General features: G+C 39.1%; 1 protein-coding gene across 2 annotated transcripts in view; it reads left to right on the top strand.

Moving 5' to 3' along the window:
* Positions 1-20,365, top strand: part of SYT9 (synaptotagmin 9) — a 196,673-nt gene that overhangs the window by 56,356 nt on the left and 119,952 nt on the right. For both annotated transcript variants that reach the window (XR_011649946.1, XM_058305802.2), the window contains exon 3: positions 7,701-8,247. Coding sequence is in view for 1 of the 2 variants with exons in the window: in XM_058305802.2 (XP_058161785.1) it covers positions 7,701-8,247 (547 nt within the window). In the remaining variant the exon portion in view is untranslated. The remainder of the gene's footprint in view (positions 1-7,700; positions 8,248-20,365) is intronic.

Genomic DNA, 20,365 nt, shown 5'->3' with positions numbered 1-20,365 from the left:
TCATTGACTCCTCTTCAGTTCTACTGTGCCTATAATTTTTATTCTGATCTGGGTTTGTTAAAACAGGGTGATGACACACTTCTTTATTAGATTATTGATCTGAGGACTTTGTCATACTTTAATGAATTGATAGCAATAATATTACTACCCAATATTTAAACTAGAAAATTGTATAAATATTTTACTCTCTGTGTCAAAATATGATTTATAGATATCTTCAACACTGATTTGTGGAAAATAGGTAGAAGGCACAAAAACAAATGAGGTGAGTAAAGGAATTATCACCATAAAATGCATTTTACATTCATTTTTATTTTAGTTTGGAAGGCATGCAATTAAATTATCTTTTCTGATGCCCAAACTCAAGTGTTCTAATATCCAAACTACCATAGGGAAACTAAACTCTTTCTAGCACATCTGATCTAATACTTAACAATTACATCACATCATTATGCATTTAAAACATTCATACCTAACTTACTGCTAACTTAGTTTTATGGTTTTGTCATGGTCTCACTATAAAAATAAGAGTAGTATACTTGTCTTGCAATTCTTTAGGAATTGTGTTATATTATAAAAAATTTAATGGGAAGAATGAAGGAAATTTCCTTCATGCTTCAAAACATTTTTAGCATTCTTTTCAAAGTAACTTTTTTTCCCCTCTCTCTTTCCCTGCTCACCTCCCCCACCAGTTGCCTGCTTTCTGTGTCCATTCACTGTGTGTTCATCTGTGTCTGCTTGTATCCTTGCCAACAGCACCCGGAATCTGTGTCTCATTTTCTTGCATCATCTTGCTGCGTCAGCTCTCCATGTGTGCGGCGCCATTCCTGGGCAGGCTGCACTTTTTTTGTGCTGGGCAGCTCTCCTTATGGGGCGCACTCCTTGAATGTGGGGCTCACCTACGTGGGGGACACCCCTTTGTGGCACAGCACTCCTTGCGCACATCAGTACTGCACGTGGGCCAGCTCATCACATGGGTCAGTAGGCCCTGGGTTTGAACCTTGGACCTCCCATGTGGTAGGCAAACGCCCTATCCATTGGGCCAAATTCACTTCCCTCAAAGTAACATTTTTGATACCATGTTTGGTAGGGAAAAAGGTACTTGAGAAAGAGGAGCAGTTCCCGCAAGATCACTCTCATGGCACCAATTGTAGGTTCAGAGGGTTCCCCAAACCACCCTCACCTTTGATAATTCACTAGGACTCAGAATTCACTGAAGGCTGTTATGCTCACTGTTATGGTTTATTACAGGGAAAGGATATGGATTAAAATCAGCCAAGGGAAGAGAATAGGGTCTTTTCCAGGAACATACCAAACATGGAGCTTCTATTGCCCTCTCCCACAGTCACTTTCCTGGTATCCCAAGCCTTGGTGTCCAGAGTTTTTATTGAGGCTTGATCACATACTGCCTGTGTGGCTGACCTTTAGTCCCCAGTCCTTCTGGAGGTAGGACTGATACCACATGGCTGCCTTTAGTTTCCAGTTCTTCCAGTGGAAGATTTGGCACAGCATGACCTGAAGCCCTCATCATAAATCACATTGATGCACTGCCTTATATTCAAGGCAGAAGCACACAGAGATACCCCTATCAGGCATGGCATTCCAAGGGCCTAGAGATTACCTCCCCATAGCTGAGGGTAAAGGCCCAATCTCTCTTTGGGTAAAGTTAATTCTTCACTACAAAGTAGATTTTGCTGAGATGGTTCTAGATGATCTACTCTTCCAGTTATTTCTTCTGTTTTCTATCTCATTATGTTCTCACCTTTTCAGTGCTGTCACTTTCTTTCAGTATAACATCCAGGGTGCTTTACTGTTTCCATTCCGCAGTGGTTAGCACTTGTTCCAGGGCATGGAGACCTAGATTCCTATTTAAAAGTTTTCTTACTTATCATTGTGATTGACATAACTTCTGTAACAGCAGTTGCCTTCAAAATCTCAACCTCACCTGGCCTTTTCAGCTTAGATGTGTTGGACTCACACTAGTGCATTTTTCTGAATGTCCTAAAGATAAGCTTTGTTTTGTCTTCTAAGAATGTTTCTGGTCACAATGACTTTTTGTTGTTCTTCCAAGTTAGCTCAGTTACTATTAGAATCATGCAAAATGCCTTTTAATTCTTTTTGATTTGGATGAAATCCCTTTTGTATAATGACCTCATATCCTGGGGATGTGAATGGTTTAATTTTATCAAAAAATTTCAATACCATAGCATTTTCATCTCTACTCCAAATATATGAATATCCCTGGATCCCCCAAATAGAAAGAATTTGAAAGGCATCTAAACCATTCCCTGTTTCATGTCCCAAGATGGAAGCTCATTATAAACAAAACAAAACAAAACAACATTCTCAATCTTCCTATGTAACTTTGGCATTTATAAAAATTACATCTGTCACAACAAAAACTCCTTATCAAGTCTTGTAAGGCCCTGCATGTTCTTGTCACATTCTGCTTCCATCAGCCACACTTTTTGGCCAGGGCCATCATGTTGCATGACCCAGAGACACCATTCTCTTGGACTCGATGGGAGGCCTTCCCTGCAAAACTCCCTTACTCCAGCCACACTGGCCTTCCCTTTAGTTTAGTTCCTTCAGTATCAGGCCCTTTCCTGCCTTGAGACCTTCACACATGCTGTCCCCTCAGGCCGGAATGCTTTTCCTTTTTCTCTGCCATGCCTACTTCCTCCACAGCCTTAATGTCCCAGCTAAAATGTCACCTCCTCAGGAAAGCCTTCTGACCACCCAAACTGAAGAATGTGTTCTTTCCTCCATGCCCTCACACTTTCCATTCTCTCACGCTGCCCTGTTTTTACTCCCTCACAGGAGTGAACTCTACTTCTAATTAAATGATTACTAGCTTGTTTATTGCCTATGCCCCCTTCTAGATCATTGGCTCTGAGAGGTCAGAGACCACATCTCTGTGGTTTTGTTTCTCACTGTATTCAGCCCCTAGCACATAGCAGACTTTTCCTGTGAATGAAAGAATAAATAAACTGGTCAATATCTGGCCACTTTGATATGTTCTTCTGACAAGAATGGCAAACGGTCAGAAGAATAAACTGAGTAGGGCCTATAATGGCATGAAGTTGGAGGAAGACCATTTGTCCCAGGCCTCTTTCATCAAGAGCCTCATATTTAGACTTTTGACCTTATCTCTGAATTAGGCAATCTACAGAGTCACAGAATTACACTGACAAGATTGAAAGACAACAATCATTACACTTTAAATTTGGGTCCCATTACCGGCCTCAGCTCCAATAGTATATTAGTTAAAAATCTTGTAATTACTCTATGAGTAGCACAGTCATGTTATGCTGTATATTTTTTGCATGTTGAGAGCATAAGTTAAACAATTTTTAAATTACTTTTTTAGGTATTTCATCAGATTTTAATAAACTGACAACTTCAGAAATGGAAGTTGCCTAGACTTCTCTCAACTTCCAGAAGACCCTAAAACCTGTCCTAACGGCACATTTTCTCTACTACTATTAGGTTATTGGAAACTCTTTTGTCAATGACATTCATATATTTATCATAGACACAGATATTTAAGCATCTTCTACAGTCTAAGTTCTCTATCAGGTGCTGGTAATAAAGAGAGAAAAAATATATAGCCCTATCTTCAGAAGGCCCACAGTATAGTTGGGAAAATATACATGAAGAGCACCAGTTACACACATTGGATTGTTCAGATTGTACTTTAGAAAATTAATCCGGCAAGGGTTTAAAAGATGCATGAGCTATTATGGTTCAGACCTATAATAATGAATGCCTGACCTTGGTTAAAAGCAACGGGGAAAGAGACGTGAGTGTGATCTCCTGTCATAGGGTCATCTTGGTTATAGGGAATAAAAGTTTGGAAGGTAGCATTAGGGTTTTCCAACCTGTTGAACTTGAACTTGAGAGGGGGCAGGAGGAGTCAGGTCATGTTTCCTTGTATCCAGCTGTGCTTCACTACTGTCCCCAAGGCCTTATGCCTACATCATCATTATCTCACTTACTCTAGAAGCACCTGAATCCCAAGCCAAGAAAGGCTAAGATTCCCATTTCCTCCAGACTTTGTAGGCATTAACTGGACCTATCCCTGTCCAAGACTTCCCTTTCTTCTCTGTCTGCCTGTGGTTCAGGCTGGCCTAACTCTTTTCTCCATCACCAGGGATTTCCAAGAAAGGAAACAAGGTCCTGTCTCCACTGTTGCCTAACTTCCCTGTCTTGACTGGATCCTAGGAAAGAAACCAATGATGGCTCAAAAACCACAATTTGCTTCTCTTTTTCCTCTCCTTGAACCCTGAACAAAGCCCTGTTAACACTGGTTTCCCAGAACCAGGGAAGGGATAGGGCAGTTTTCACCTCTGCGATGGGGTCCCTGAGGTAAAGGATGATAGGTGATCACAGACTGGTCTGTGGCTACACAGAAAACATGGAGATAGAAGCTGTTCGGAATTCTGAGCACTGGCTTTTATACAAGCCTGGAATGGAAGATGCTGTGGATGTTTGTGGGAACTCTGGAGAAAAATGCTGGGACAGAAGAGCTGAAGATCCCACCCTGGTAGAAAGCTAGGTGCCAAGATGAAAATTCAGTTTATGTCCCTTTTAAATTTACAGCATCAGGCTAATTAGGATGAGGCCAAGTTAAGTAAGGAGACCCAGCCCAAGTACCATCTCCTCCATGAAAATTTCCCCAGCCAAAAGCCTTTCTTTCTATCTCTGTTTCCTAAGCTCTCTAAACTCAGGTTGGTATTTAACCCCTCTGCCCTGCTTTGTGGTTCCATCACTCTCTTAGACAGCATTTCCTTGAAGCAATCACTAGGCTTTGCCACTCCATGCCTTCTGCTCAACCTGATGCCTTGCATCCAATGGAGGTTGACTTTTTGGATGGTGCCTCAGGGACAGAGACTGTTTGGAGACTCAAACTGGGACTGGTTAGTTTAAATCTGAGGAAAGGGGAGCAGAAAACAACCTTTGCCTCTGGGCACCTGCCTCTCCAGATCCATGACTGGAACTCAGCTCAAGGTTCAGATTTCTTCAGTCATGAAAGTGAACCTATGGGAAATCTGCTTTAAAAATTTCATTAGCCATCTCAGAACTCAGACTTTCTCCAGGTTTAATCACCAGTATCCCAACTCAGATTCTCTGAGACAGTATGTAGAAAGTGACTTGTTTACAAATGACATCCATCTCTTGGCTTTCCTTCTCACCTCCAGTCCTTGGGGTGTACCTCATCTATGCCCATTCATTGTGCACATCAAATCCTGGAAACTCCAAATACAGGACTCCTCAGACCTACCCAGAAGAGTCTGTGTCTCTCCTCTCCCTTTTGACTTGCTCTTTCTTCCCCTCTCCATTTGAGTAGCCTTTATGAGGTATGGGATACTGATTTTCTACTTCCTCTACCTTATCTTCTCTTCAGGTCCTGGGGAGGCAGCCCTGCTCTACTTTCTCTTTTCTTAGCCTAGAGAACTCCAGAGGTTATGCAAGGAGGTTATGAGTTAGCCAGGGTTTCTGGCTGCTCTGAGCTTCTCTATTCTAACCCAGAACTCCAGCACTCTCTACTGTCTCCTGAAAGGAAATGGAAAGCAATTCAAAGGGAGCCCCAGGGAATGAGACTGCTTTAAACCACTACCTTGCAGATAGGTTCATCTGTGTTTTCCCAGTAGTAAATGTGGTTCTGAATGGGGAGGAAAGTGTTGGGAATTAAACTAACCATGTAAAATGTTTGGGTAGATATTCATATTTGTGCTTTATTTTTAAAAAGAATCTTTGGGCTATAATGAAATTTTGAGTGGGAGCTTCCTGTATAGTTGGTCTCTGAGGGAATGGGATCTCGTTTGGGGCTTTGAAATACAAATCTCTCTCTCCTTAATGCCTTCCCCATACCGGGCCCTTTAACCTCTGGCAGTCCTTCGAGGTTAGGAAGAGCAGAGCACGTAGGAATATGTTTCTTTTTAGATTTCATGTCTAAGAAAATGTGCATGTAAAATAGAATATGTTTCATGACTAAGCACCCAAATCCATGTATTTTAAATAAATTTTAAAATTACATGGGCAGGTTTAGTTCTGCAGACAAGGTCTAAGACAAAATATGGCTGTTAAGAATTTAAAGCCAGTACCTAGGACACAGGTAGATTGTGCAGAGAGAGTCTGCTCAGTGACCACCTCTGGAGAAGAGTGGAGAAGCCCAGCATCATTGCACAGACCTCTGCTGAGATTAAAGCTCTCTTCTAGCACTACAAAGGTTCAATTTCTGGACAAGGTACTGACCTGGCTGGACTAGCACAGAGACCCAATCTTAAGTGCTTCAACAGGATCTGCTGCCTTTCCCTACCAACCCTCCTCTTCCACGAATCATACAGCAACTTTCATACCACATAATTTTTACTCATGTGAGAATGTATGTGGCTGGGGTGTGTCTGAATGCAGGTGAGTCTGTTTGCTGTGACAGGTACAAGTGACAGCTATTGGATTGTGCCTTTGTTGTACGTGAATGGTTAATGATTAAGAGGGAGCTTTATTTCTGAAATAAACAGTAAGTCCATGAAAACTAAAGGTGAGCTACTATTAATACATATGGGGATTCGGTAAGAGAAGGTTGGATACTGATATTTGCAAATTAAATATTTGCTAATAAAGTCTACTTTTCGGGCAGTAAGGCTTGTTGGTTTGGGATAGAAGTCTCCCTGAAGTTCTCTTTAAAAATTACCCAATCCTTGTGGGTCCTTACACGTTGAGAGAACTTGTCATTACATACAAAGTTGTCTTTAGGATTATTTTTGTTGTTTTTATCTCAGAGTTCAGAGTCATTACATTGTATTTTCTGCAGCCACTGAATAACCTTAATTAAAAAAGCCTCTCCACTGGAAGGTGCAAGGGAACAGCTGGGCTGTCTCTGAGGGATTTAGTTGGAGAGGCAGAACAGACATCTGAATTTGTTTGTTTTTCCATTCTTAAGACTACTTTATGAAATAAAGAAGTAAAAATGGAATTAATAGACCCGACATATTTGAAATTACTCTTTCTTTTCATCACAGATGTTTTCATGCTGAACATTTCTCTTTGTACTAAAATACCTCCCTCCATTCACTAATCTCCCAAAGTGCAGTCACAGAGCTGCCACTTTTACCTGCTACAGCCATCACAATCCACTGCAAGCTGATATGCCCCAGTTGCATACATTCCCACATGACCAAAAACTGTGTTCTTGCAATGAAATGATTTGATTTTAACAGTAAGAATTTTTATCCTTATAAAGCTATATGCTAGTGACAGGAAATCCCATGTAATTGAGAGAAAGACTCATTCTTCTTAAGGTTACACTTAGCTACTTATAACAATTTCAGGATAATATTATATATAAAGGTAAATAATCTTACTTTTAAACTAATTTGTGTGCAACTGTCCTTTCCACCAGCCAAATATGCTTTTTAATGGCATATAAGACAATTTAGAAAGTGCATTAAATCTTTAAAGCTCCAAGGTCGCATATTAGTAAGTTCATTTCCTGATACCAAGCCTCAATTTTGAGCTTCAAGCCTTAGGGAACAGCTTATTCAATTGATGAGCATTTTGAATTTAGGCCAAATAAAATCCCACAGATCTAAACTCTTAAGGGAGCATAACATTCTACCTACAGCCCAGTCACAAGTTTCTGAAAGACTCATAGCTAATGAGTTTATAACTTTGTTCTCTCTTGCTCTTCACTCAAGGCATAATTCAATCCGAAGACAACTCAACCTGTCAAATCCAGACTTCAATATCCAGCAGCTTCAAAAACAGGAACAGTTGACTGGAATTGGTCGAATTAAACCAGAGTTGTATAAGCAGAGGTCAGTGGATAATGATGATGGGAGAAGGAGTAACAGCAAAGCCTGTGGAAAACTGAACTTCATCTTAAAATATGACTGCGACTTAGAGCAGCTCATCGTGAAGATTCACAAAGCTGTCAATCTGCCGGCCAAAGACTTCTCTGGGACTTCAGATCCTTATGTCAAAATCTATTTGCTTCCCGATCGGAAAACAAAACACCAGACTAAGGTCCACAGAAAGACCCTGAACCCTGTGTTTGATGAAGTATTTTTATTCCCGGTTCCCTACAATGACCTCGCAGCACGGAAGCTTCACTTCTCTGTGTACGACTTTGACAGGTTCTCCCGCCATGACCTCATCGGCCAGGTGGTGGTGGATCACTTCTTAGACTTGGCTGACTTCCCCAGAGAGTGCGTCCTTTGGAAGGATATCGAATATGTCACCAATGTGAGTCCAGCATTTCTTCATTTTGGGGGGCTTCTTGGTCAATATGGAAACAGGTTGACTTCAGCATGGAAACAGTACTGACACCTTATTTAAGGGGGGGGAGGAGGGCAAAGTATAAAGTTCACATCAATCTGTATATTGTTTCAAAGCATCCTTGCACCTTTCCAGAAATAGGTCTTTAACTATATTCTTTGAAAATTTCCAAGAATTATTATGAAAACAATATTAAAGAACAACAGTCTATCTTTACACTTTCTGATTCTTAGCTCTTCCCCGATAGATAATCGATATTATCTGCCCTCCTTACCACATATTGTTTAGAGCTTTCTGAGGTTGGTTGTGCTAAGTGGATCCTGTAGTCTGTAGGTAAGAGACTAATGTCTGACTCTGAGGGCGTTCAGTTCTGATCCAAGTTCTCAGGTCAGGTCCATAGCATTCTCATGATCAAATCCTCAACCTTCAGCCCAAAGTAAGAGTGGTTGAGAGGAATTGGCACCGCATTTTTAAAATGTGGAGTTTCCAGAGTCAAAGCTACAAGGAAGTCAGTCTGAAAAGATGCTATTGGCAAAACTAATCTATAGGTTGACTCTAATTTAGAGTTCAGGAGGGAGGTCAGAGGTGCTATGTAGTGTTGCTGTATTCCATATTTACATTTTAAACACAAGATTGCAGAAGTGATATTATCCAAGTTACATTTTTTATTTTTTCACTATCTTGTGTAGATTCATTTGCACTCCTGAAATAGAAAGGAAAATTGATGACTTTCTCGGGTAACTCTGGTATTTTTAAGTCACTTGTTTCTTTTACCTGCTCAGATTCCCTGAGACAGCTTTGTGTCTTCGTGATTACCAGCCCTTCCAAGGCCAGCATAGCTCTCTCTGCCTTGGCACCCAAAACACCACATACTACAGTCCTTAGCTCAGACAGTGATCCAGCTTCAGTGTGGGAACCCATTTAAAGAAAGGCTAACACTCTGTTCAGGAAAAGGACACACAGTCTCTGCCCGGTGACCAAATACCCAAACTAATAATCTCCCACCAACCAGGGACTCACCCGTACTTCATCTGTTCTAAGAGATGCCTGCTCTTCACAGACCACATGGAATCAGTGTGAGCTTGTCCTACCATTCATATCAGCAAAGTGGAGCATGGGGTTCTGCTGGCCTTTCTTGTAATGATGAGGAAAGAAAAAAAGGAGCTGGAGAAGATGCAGAGAATAGCAGTTAATCAAATTAAGGTGATTTGGGAAGGGAATAGATCTCTCTAATCCTAAAAGGCTGAAACATCTATAAACCCCAAAAAGGGGAAGCAAGGATTATTTTTCATATACCAATGGCCAAAATCAGGAGATAGCATAGAAACTTTAAAGAAGCAAAACAGACAGCCTTCTTATACTAATGTGAATGACTTAGGAATTAATCCTCTTGGGGTATTTGCCAAGTTCCCTTGGATATTGAAGCTGGGACACTGCCAGCAGGCAGCGATGAGCCATGGACTGTGCTGATCTCAGGATATGGTAGGAAGGGTTTGGTCATACTGTCTAGTGTGACATCAACTTATGTATTGACGAATGAATTCCATTAAATAGCTGGAGGGGTTATCAGAAAGCTTACCAGCGATCCTGCTATTACATGGTCTCTAGAGGCTTTGTGGAGAAAGCAACACTGAGTGCACAGTGGCTGATAAGAATCTGGATAAAGCTGATGATACCTGGTGGGAACTTCTCCCAGAGCAGTTTCCCCTGGGACAACAACAAGATTGGCAGCTGTGGGGACCTTTGGATCCTGAGACCATTTCAAATTCAGCACTTTCCAGGGACTAAGTGTTTCCCATCCACTGTTGGACAATCATAGATGTCAATAGAGTTGAAGAGAATGTGGAAAACTTAATACGGTTAGAGCCTTGAGATTCTTCCTTGCTTCCTCAGACCAACTCTAAGTATTCTGAATGTTGATCTAGAATTTGGATGGCCAGCAGCAGAGGGCAGATGCTGTGAATGGAATTACAAATTATGCAATAACCTGCCATATATTTTTAATTCCATTTTTAAAAGTTTTGTTTGAGGCTGTTTTGATTGTCACAATCTTTGAACATGACTTTGTGCAGAGACTGGACATGAGGGTCTGAGATTCACCAAGCTCCATTTTTGTAATATAGCTTGCAATTAATGGTCAATGTACATATTAATGAAAGAATAGTAAAATGAACAGGTCTGACCCACCACTCGCCTTAAAAATAGAACATTAACAGTACTGTTGATGAGCCTGGGGTGCCCTCTGTCCTCACATTCCTTTCTCAGCCCACTCCTGCCAAGAGGTCACCACTATCCTGAGTTTTATTTATATAATGGCAAATATGTAAGAGAATATATTGTTTCATTTTGCCTGTATCTGCTTTCCTTAGCTCTTCTTCTACTTGCCTCCCCCCCACACACACTGACATTTAATAATAGAGATGAATGCAGCTGTGGTCCATGTACTGCCATTGCTCTATAATAGTCCATTGTATCAATATTCAACAAATTGCATTCTTGATATTGGTAAATTTGGGGACTATTACTAGTTTTTTGTGATTCTGGGAATATTTTTGAAAACCTCTCCTGGTTCTCATGTGCAGTAATGTCTCTAGGGTATATCCCTGATAAAGGGAAGGTATACATGTGTTCAGTTTTCCAGGTAATGCCAAGTTCTTTTCTACAGTGGCTGTACACTGATCCTCCCACCAGTGAGGTGGGGCAGTTCCTGATGCTCCACATTCCCACCAATGCTTGCATTGCCACATTACTTACTGCTTATGTGCCTGGGGTGAAATGGTATATAATTGGTATTTCCTCGATTGCCAAAGTTGGCCATCCTTTTTATGTATTTCCTGTCCTGTGAAATGCTTGTTCAGCACTTTTTTCAACTGGTTTCTTTTCCTTATGGATTCATGTATATTCTTTATATAGTCTGTATATAGTCTGTTTGCAAATCCTTTGTTGATTAAATGTTTTTTTTTACTTTTTTTGCCTTTATTTGTTTTTTTAATGTTACATTCAAAAAATATGAGGTCCCCATATACCCCCCACCCCCCTCACTCCACTCCTCCCCCCATAACAACAACCTCCTCAATCATCATGAGACATTCATTGCATTTGGTGAATACATCTCTGAGCACCGCTGTATCTCATGGTCAATGGTCTACTAAACATTTTATCTCAGTTTATGGCTGTCTTTGAATTCACTTTATGGTGCCTTTTGACAAAAAGAGGTTCCTAAGTTTAATGTAGTGAAAATGTGTCAATATTTTCCTTGTAAGTTAACACTTCTGTATCTTGTTTAAGAAATCCTTCCTTACTCTACATTATAAAGACATTTCTCCTGTATTTTCTAGTAGAAGTTTTAAAGTTTTTACTTTCCCATATATGATTTTAATCCACCCAGAATGAGATTGTTTCTAGTGTAATATAGGAATCCATATGCATTTTGCCATATGGATAACCAATTTTCCTAATGTCTTTTCCCAGTGATCTGCAGTGCATGCTCTATGCTGTATAGATTTACATATATGAAGAGTTTGTTTCTAGATTCTCTTTTCTATCCATTATTCTACTTGACTATCTCCACCTGGAGCACACTTTGTATATTACTACCTTTCTATGATAAACCTTAACATTTTGAACAGCAACTCATCCAACCTACTACTTTTTCAGTTGTCTTGTCTGATACTTGACTTTTCTACAAAAATTTCAGAATCAAATTGTCAAATTAAACAAAAAAAACATTCTGGACTTGTATGAATCTATAGAGTAATTTAGGGAAGTTTTACATCTTTTGTAAAATAGAATCTTCCTATTTATGACCATAGTGTATATATCCTTTTATTTAGGTCTTCTTTAGTCTTTCATTCAGGGTTTATACCTTTTCACATGAGGATCACACTAAGCTTTTGTTAGATCTTGTAGAACTCTTATTAATTCTTATAATTTGATTGTAGACTCTTCTATATTTTCTCTAAATTATGTTAGTTTGTTTCTTTCTAATCTGTATACCTTTTAACATCTTTTATTCATTTTAAAAAATATTTAGTACACAGACTAGGTTCTCCAGTACAGTGCTGGATAATTATTATGGTAGTAGGCATCCTTGATTTGTTCCTTATTTTAGATGGAATATCTTTAACATTCCGTTGAGTATGATTTTTCTATAGACATTTTGTGGATACCTATCGGGTTAAGGAAATATCCCTTTATTCCTATTGACTAAGACTTTTTATCATAATCAGTCATTGAGTTTTATCAAATGCTCTGACCTTGTGTGTTTTTTCTCTTTAATTTACTATTATGGTCAATCAGCTTTCTAATTTTGAGCCAGCATTATATTCCTATAATGAGCCAAACTAGCCTTGATGTACTATCTTTTTTATACATTGCTAAGTTCAGTTTAGCATTTTTTTTGTATCTGTGCTCATGATTGATGCTTTCCTGTGTTGTTCTTGTCTGTTTTGGAATCAAGGTAATTCTTGCTTTGTAAAATTTAGTTGGAAGATTATTTTGGATTTCTTATATTTATTCCTGCCCAGTGACCCTGGAGGTTTTGGGGATTTTTGGTTTTCTTCTAAAGGCAAAGATTTCCTTTAGCCTCTGACTTTGGTTAGGTTCAGACAATGGAGGGAGGAATGTGGAGTAAGCATATTTATTCCCCTAATTAACTTCCTTGGGGTATCTCTAGGCTGGCAATAGCCTTCATCTGAAAACTATAGTTCCTGAATATGTGTTTATTTTGCTTTTGTCCTGAGAGGATTGTTTTTCTGGGTATAAAAATTTGGAGTCATTTAACTCTCAGTGACTTGGATTTTAGCATTTTGAAGTTGTCATTCCACTGTCATATAGCCTCTATTGTTGCTTTTGAGAAGTCATTGTTTAGTCTAATAGTTATTCCTTTGTAATTTTTATTTTCTTATTTGTTTCAAGAGTGTGCAGTTTCTAGTGTTCTATATATATTCTGTAACAATAATATTGCTAAATAGTCATCTCTTTTCATATATCCATTTTGAGATTCATTGGGCTTCGTGAATCTGAGATTGTTGCCTTTTATCATTTCCAGCAAAATTCTCAACCATTTTCTCCTTTCCATTTCTAGATATCCTGTTAGATGCAATTTCACATTTACCTAACATATTTGTTAGTAGTTTCTTTTTTTCCCTGGCATACTTTCAATTCCCTTTTATTTTTTCTAATATCCCATACATAGTTATTTTTACATTGTTTTCATAACACCAATTGCTGTAATTGCTGCAGCTCTGATTATTTTGTTTGGCCTTTCCATTGACTCTTAACTCATCATGCATTATTGCCTCTTGTTAGTAGTTTGTGATTTTGTCAGTAGAAAATGTTGAGGCCCGGGTTTCAAGTACTTTCTTTCAGAGAAGATTTGTGTTTGCTTCTTTTGGGTACCTAGGAGAACTACCAACCTGGAACCACTTTAAACTAAATTTAGAGCAGAGAGTTTTTGGATAACAGAGGTAAAATGAATGTAGGCTCCAAATGTGAGCAAGTCCAAGATGGCCCTGTATCACCAGTGTCTATTTACACAGAACAGAAGTTCTGTTTTGTTTATCCTTTAAGTGTGTGGCCCTCAGGCTTTCAAACTCTAGCTTTTTGCTGCATTCCACTGCAGTCTTCTAAAACCTAGATGCTGACCCACCAGAAATGTGCATTTACCTCCAGTCAAACTCCAGCTATAGAGCCTCCTTACCTCTGGGGATTCATGCCTACTTATTTTTTCTGGCCACTGAAAACTTGCATTTCTGTCCCATCACCTCACCTATGCATTAAAAAGGATTTTGTAATCCAGTATTTTTACCTGGAGAAGTTTTCTTTGAACAGTTAGTCCACCCTATTGCTAGAACAATCCTGCACTATTATTGCTCAAAGCCTGTTTCTCCTTTTCATAACTGAATAGTAATCTATATATTATAAATTTGACTTGCAATAGAATAGCCAGAAAGAGCTTATCTTGTAATCTAAAATCCTCATTTGGCAGATAAAACTGAAATGGAGAGCCGTTGAAAGATTTGACCAAGGTTGCATAGCTGGATAATGGCCAAATAGGAATTAGAATCCTATTTATCAATAGGCAATTCAGTCTCTTCATGACAAGGTGCCTCTAAATTATCCTATATGCTGGTTTACTTCTCCTTCCCCTCCTTACCTGGCTAATTCCTGCTAATTTCTTAGATCCCAGTTTAAATGCCATTTCCTTTGAGAACTCTTTTCTGAGTTCTATAAGTTAGGATAGGTTTTTCTGATATTTGCTTCCATGACACTGTACTTCTCCTATCATCACTTATGGCATCTTAATTTACGTACTTGTTCAATTTTCTTTCTTCTCCATTAGACATTTATGTGAATGCAAAGACCATATATGACTTGTTCACCATTGTGTGACCAGTATGGTGTCTGATAATGACATACTTCATTAGCACTTGCCAAATGAAGCTCATTATGAGGGGCTACTTTGGTAAAGCTCTAGGGACCAACTGGGTTGGGGCAGGGAGTGGTAGCAGAACTGAACCCATAAAGTAATCTTTTTTTCTTATTTTTTTACTTCCTTATTTCTCTGAAGAGAAGAGTTTTATAAAGGTTAGCGCAAATAAAAATTAATCATCAAATCTTCCTGTGAAGGAAGAAAATGGCAATTATTGATTGTAAAAATGATAGTTTAATTAAACCGCTCAACTACTGAAGACAGATCAGTTATTTAAAGTGTAATACATCTTCATGAAGAGTCTATGAGTCAAAAGAAAAGAAGACAGCATCTGAGAAAAGGTCAGCATTTGTGAGAGCATGAATTTAGTGGGCTAGGAGAATGCTGACTCCCGGGCCTGTGCTCTTGACATTTCTAATATACCCCACTCATCACTGGGTCCCTGGAAAATGGTCATTAAGCACTTTATGAACCCTTTTCTCAGGGACCCTCTTAAAAACTGGTTCAGATGTCTAGGTGGTGTCTCTAGGACTTGTGATCATTTCAGCTAGTCTTGATTTAGAAGAGATTAGAGTTCTCCTGTGATCACAGATACAAGTCATGAGGATCCCTTTATGATCCCAGTTCAGAAAAGAAAAGGGTACAGCTTATAACAGCAAAGGCTTTCTTTCAATGTTTGGGAAATTTCAAACCTTAGTCTTCTACCAAAATTTGACTTTGTAAATCATTGAGAGGTCCAGTATTTTGCCATGATCAATTTGAGAATTTCCCTGTTTCATTGCCTATGGCCCTGGCACCATTCCCAGACCTGATAAGAGATGGACAGCTGTAACCACAGAGGGGAGGATATAAGCACACATTTAGGGAGGCCCTGGATGCTTGCTTCTCACAGTTGACTGTAAATGGCACAATACAAATATAGGCTCTGTGACTGGAGAAGTTTATGAATTTAAATCCCATTTCATGCTTTTTATACCCTCAATTATATATTATAATTAATATTTTATATAGTCAATGGTTACTTAAATTTACCATATATTTACCACTTTTCTTGGTTAACCATTTCTTCAGACTTTCCTTCTAGACTATTTTCCATATTCAGTATATCCTTTAACATAACTGTAGTAAAAGATATATCAATGTTAAACTTCCTTAGTTTGTTTGTCTGAAAATATCATTTTTCATACTTATAAATGAAAAAATATGGATATACAGTTCTCATGTTAATTTTTTTCTTAGCACTTTGAAGATATTCCATTGGCTTCTTACCTCCAAACTCCTGATTTTGAGAAATCAGCTGCAATCTAATTGTAATATCTTCTCCTTTTCTCATTTATAATTTTAGGACTTCTCTTGGTCTACAGTTTATGATGATAATAATGGTATAGAGTTTTTTACTTTAGTTTACCCTGATTAGGATTCATAGGTTATCCTGAATTTGAGGGTGGATGTCTTATCAATACTGAAAATTCCCAGCCATAATCCCTTTGAATATTGTCTCTCCCTGACGTTTTCCATTTTTCCCTTCTGGAGCTTCATATATTTTCAGACCTGCTTATTCTGTTCTCTATGGTTTTTTCAGGTTTGTTTGTTAGTTTACACTCTTTTTCTGTTGGTGTCATATCTTGGGTCATTTCTCTAGCTCTGTTTTTCAGTTGGTAAGTCTTTTTTCAGCAGTTTCTAATTGTCTATTTAACAAACTCACTGAGTTTCATTCCTAGCGGTCTTAAAGCAGTAAAAGCTTTCTTAAAAGTCACACTGATGTCTTCTGCTTTTTTTCTTATTGGCCAAAGCTGTGTCAAGTAACCATCCTGAGGTTCAAGAAAGGTGCAAAAATATTTATTTTGCTTTTTTTTGCCTATAGGCTGAAATGTGGCACAGATGAAAAGGCTGGAAATGTATGTTAAGTTAGCTAGTCTATAGTTTCTGCCATAGCAGCACAGAAGAAGATGGTTGGGAACCTTTAACTGAATTTGAGTCCAAACCACAGAATCACATCTAGGTACACTAAGATCACAAACGAGAGGACAGGGGGTTAAAACTGAGAAGGCAGATAGGCACTGTTGGTATTCCTGTGTGCATATGTGGAAGTGATACCTTGACTTAAGGAAGGTAATAGAGGAACCTTATATATATTTTAAATCTACCCCTGTTTTGGTTATTTTTTATGGAATTTGAAAAAGTAAATTTACAAGAGAAATAAAAACCTAAAATCCTGCAGAAACCTGTTCTGTGAATGCACATAGCCACCTTTATTCATAGTCACCCAAAACAGGGAAATAACCAAAATGTCCTTCAGTGGGTGAATGGAGAAACAAACTGGTACATCCCTACAGTGGAATACCATTTTTATTCAGCAATGAAAGGAGCATACAATATATGTGTAATGTGCATACAACAACATAGATCAATCTCATATGCATTGTGCTAAGTGAAAGAAGCCAGACTCAAAGGTTACATACTGTATGATTTCATTTATGTGATATTTTGAAAAAGGCAAAATTATAGGGACAGAGAATGTGTCATTGGTTGCCAGGAGATAGGGGCGGAGAATGGATTGACCACAAAGCAGCCACATGAGAGAAGATGGAGGATGATGAAACTACTCTGTATCTTAACTGTGGTGGTGGGTACATGACTCTGCATTTGTCAAAACTCTAGTACTGTGTATCAAAACAGTGAATCTTACTGTATGCAAATTTGAAAATAAATTAATGAAAATTAAAAAAAAAACTCTTGAGGGGGAAAATACTTAAACAAGAACAAAAAGTTTAATGGAAAAAAATCAGTAGAGGTAGAGTGAAAATATAGATATAGAGGGTAGAGATAATCAGTAGAGCAAGATCACTTGAAAAGGTAGGAGGCAGTATCTAAAATATAGGTAGAAGAATTTGGCTTGCGATAAACAAAGGGACAAAGATTTCTTTGCTACATGAGTTAATGGGAAAAAGATGGGAACAGATGCAAGTAGGTAATAGATCTGGAGCTGGGAAGATATAGAAGTTCTTCTTCTTTTGCCCTTTTTATTCTGAAGTAGGAGACCAACATATTAGAGCCAGTTCAGTCTGAGAAACTGAGGCCAGTTGAGGGAAGACAGAAACTCCTCCCATTCTGGATTCTCAAGTATCACAGGCCTCCGTGTCCTAAAAATCTTCGTGGCAGCACAGCCATGACCATGGCTTGGAAACACACTGATACGTGGTGGAGTTTTGGAAACTCCAGCTCCAGTTCATTACAGTGATGTTTTCTGAGCACAAATCACTCTCATGTCTAACTGGCAGGCGTTCTGTAGCATGAGCTCCAGTGTCTAACTGGTAGGCTTTTAGCTCTTACCCAGGAAGGGAGGCTCACAGCGTGGGCCATGGGGAGTGGATGGGCTTAGGAAGACTAACTACAAATGGGAAACAAAGCAAACAAGCAAAAATAAGAGGAAAAGCAACCACTGGCCAGGTAGAATGCTAAGGTTTTTGCCAATAGGTGGAATTCTTGGCAAAGGCTGTAAAGAACTGTTGATGTTACATATCTTTTTGTGTGTGCGGAATGTAAAGATTTCCTTTCATCAGGGAGTTTAGAGGCAAGTTCTCTGGATAAGCTTTTTGTTAGTGAAAATCTGAGCATTTCTTTGAATTAAAGTCAGAGGCATATCAGGGAGTGCTCTACCCCACAGAGAGGAGAATTTATCACTGACATTTATAATTGCTGATGCATGATGATAATAAAAAGCAGACTGATAGTCAGTTTTATTGTTGTTTTAAATACTCCACAATGTATCCCCTTATTGCCTGCACCCAGAGGAGTTTTCCTACTGTCTCCCTACCCCTTGGAATACCACCGGGAGAATGACTTCATCTTTCTTGAATAATGAGAATAAACAAAGAGGAAGAAAAGAGGCTATCTCCCAGTCCATAATAACTGATAATTAGGGTAGCATGTGATCTAACTAAAATCAATTTGAAGGAAAGTATGTTGGCGAATAAGACAATTTAATTGAAGAAATGATTTAGCTAAAATTCGATATCTTAAATCATTTATTATTTTCATTATTATTAATTTTGGTTGTGGTTTTGCAGTCTTGGTTTTAGTGAGTCTTGTGTATCTTCAGACTATTTCTACTGTTTTCTACTTTTTTTGTTTCTGGGTCATTGCAGTCAATTATTTCTTCTCCAAGTTGCTAATAAATTGAAATGCTGACATAATCTGAGTGCCCAACCTAAGATGAATTATGTTGAGGTAGATAGGCTTTCAGTGTGTAGAGTTTTATCCCATTTTTGTAGAAAAATGTATATGTTTGTGAAGATGCAAAAATGTGTGTGCAAAGTGGATGGCAGAGCTTTCATCTTGAGGCCCAATTCCAATCAACTGGTGGTAGCTGACGAGTGGGCTCATTAAGAATTTAGAAGCAATAACAAAACAGCAAATGAGAATTCCAGAATCCAATAGCACTGTCTGGCATAAGTTTTGCATAAGCAATTCCAATTAATTTCTGTAGTGTTCACTTATGATTTGTTCTGTACATACTCTATTGTTTGTCTGCAATGTTCTTTTATTCCACCCTCTTTTCTGTTTAAGTACATGTTAGTCATCTTAGGGGTCCTAACTTTAACCATCACCTCATTAAGCAAGCCCTCTCTGTATGCTCCCAGAACAGATTAAGTGCCCCTTTTGTGCTTTTAAAGCATCATATATGTACCTCTTCACAGCAGTTATCACATTAGATTGTAAGTATCTATTTATCCCTTCCTACCCCACTATAGTTGATCCTTGAGGATAAGACCTGTAGCTGTATCTTCAGTACTTAACCTAAGAGGTGGACAGTAATTGCTTCTCAAGTGAATGAATGAACAAAATGAAAATAGCTCCAATGTAGTGTTTGTATCTTAATTCAGATTCCCAAGAATTAAAGGCCCAGGGGATTTTTGCGTAAGCATTTATTAGCGGATGGCTCCAAAGTGAAACCTGTAAGGAAATAAGGGAAGCAAGATGGGTTAGGGGAAAGAGCTAAGCAAAGATACAGGTTCAGCTAAAGCCTACCCTGAACCAGGTATCTGTGGAGCTGGAAAGTCACAGCAGAGGGATCCCACCCTAAGGCAAGGGTGCTGGCCATTTTACCTGTACTAGTCAGTCTTTGGCTGTAGGCAACCCCTAATGAGAGGGTGTAACTTGCCAGGCATTTTTAAAGTGGCTGCCACCAGCTTATGGGAGTTCCGCTGAGAAGGATGTAGCTGTGGGTTGTTAGCAACTGACACTCGCAGCAGCTGGAATGAGCGCATAGCTCTAGTGAAGGGGGTTAGAGAGGACACAGTAGGGTCTAGTACGGTGTGATGGAAAGAACAAAACAGTGGCAAAGGCATTATGGGATATAGGAGGCACCCTCACTTCTGTGACCCCTGCGATGTAAAAAAAATGGATGGAGGGAAGGGACCTTCGCCTGACCCCCCACCTCCTTCCTGAGGCAAGACTCTGCTTGTGCCTTGGCACGTGCATAAAGGCAGGCATCTGTGTGGTGAGCTGCGTGCTCCTGAAAGGGAGGCAGGCTTTGCAGGGAGCTGAAGTGAACTCTATTTAGGTACCCCCTGACTCAGATTACATCACAACTGAGTACATGGGACAACTGAGCTAAATGAAAAAGTCTTCTGCAAGCCTGGAACAACT

The sequence above is a fragment of the Dasypus novemcinctus genome, chromosome 10, assembly GCF_030445035.2.
Source record: "Dasypus novemcinctus isolate mDasNov1 chromosome 10, mDasNov1.1.hap2, whole genome shotgun sequence".
Taxonomy (NCBI): domain Eukaryota; kingdom Metazoa; phylum Chordata; class Mammalia; order Cingulata; family Dasypodidae; genus Dasypus; species Dasypus novemcinctus.
This window is presented reverse-complemented; position numbering and strand designations above follow the sequence as displayed.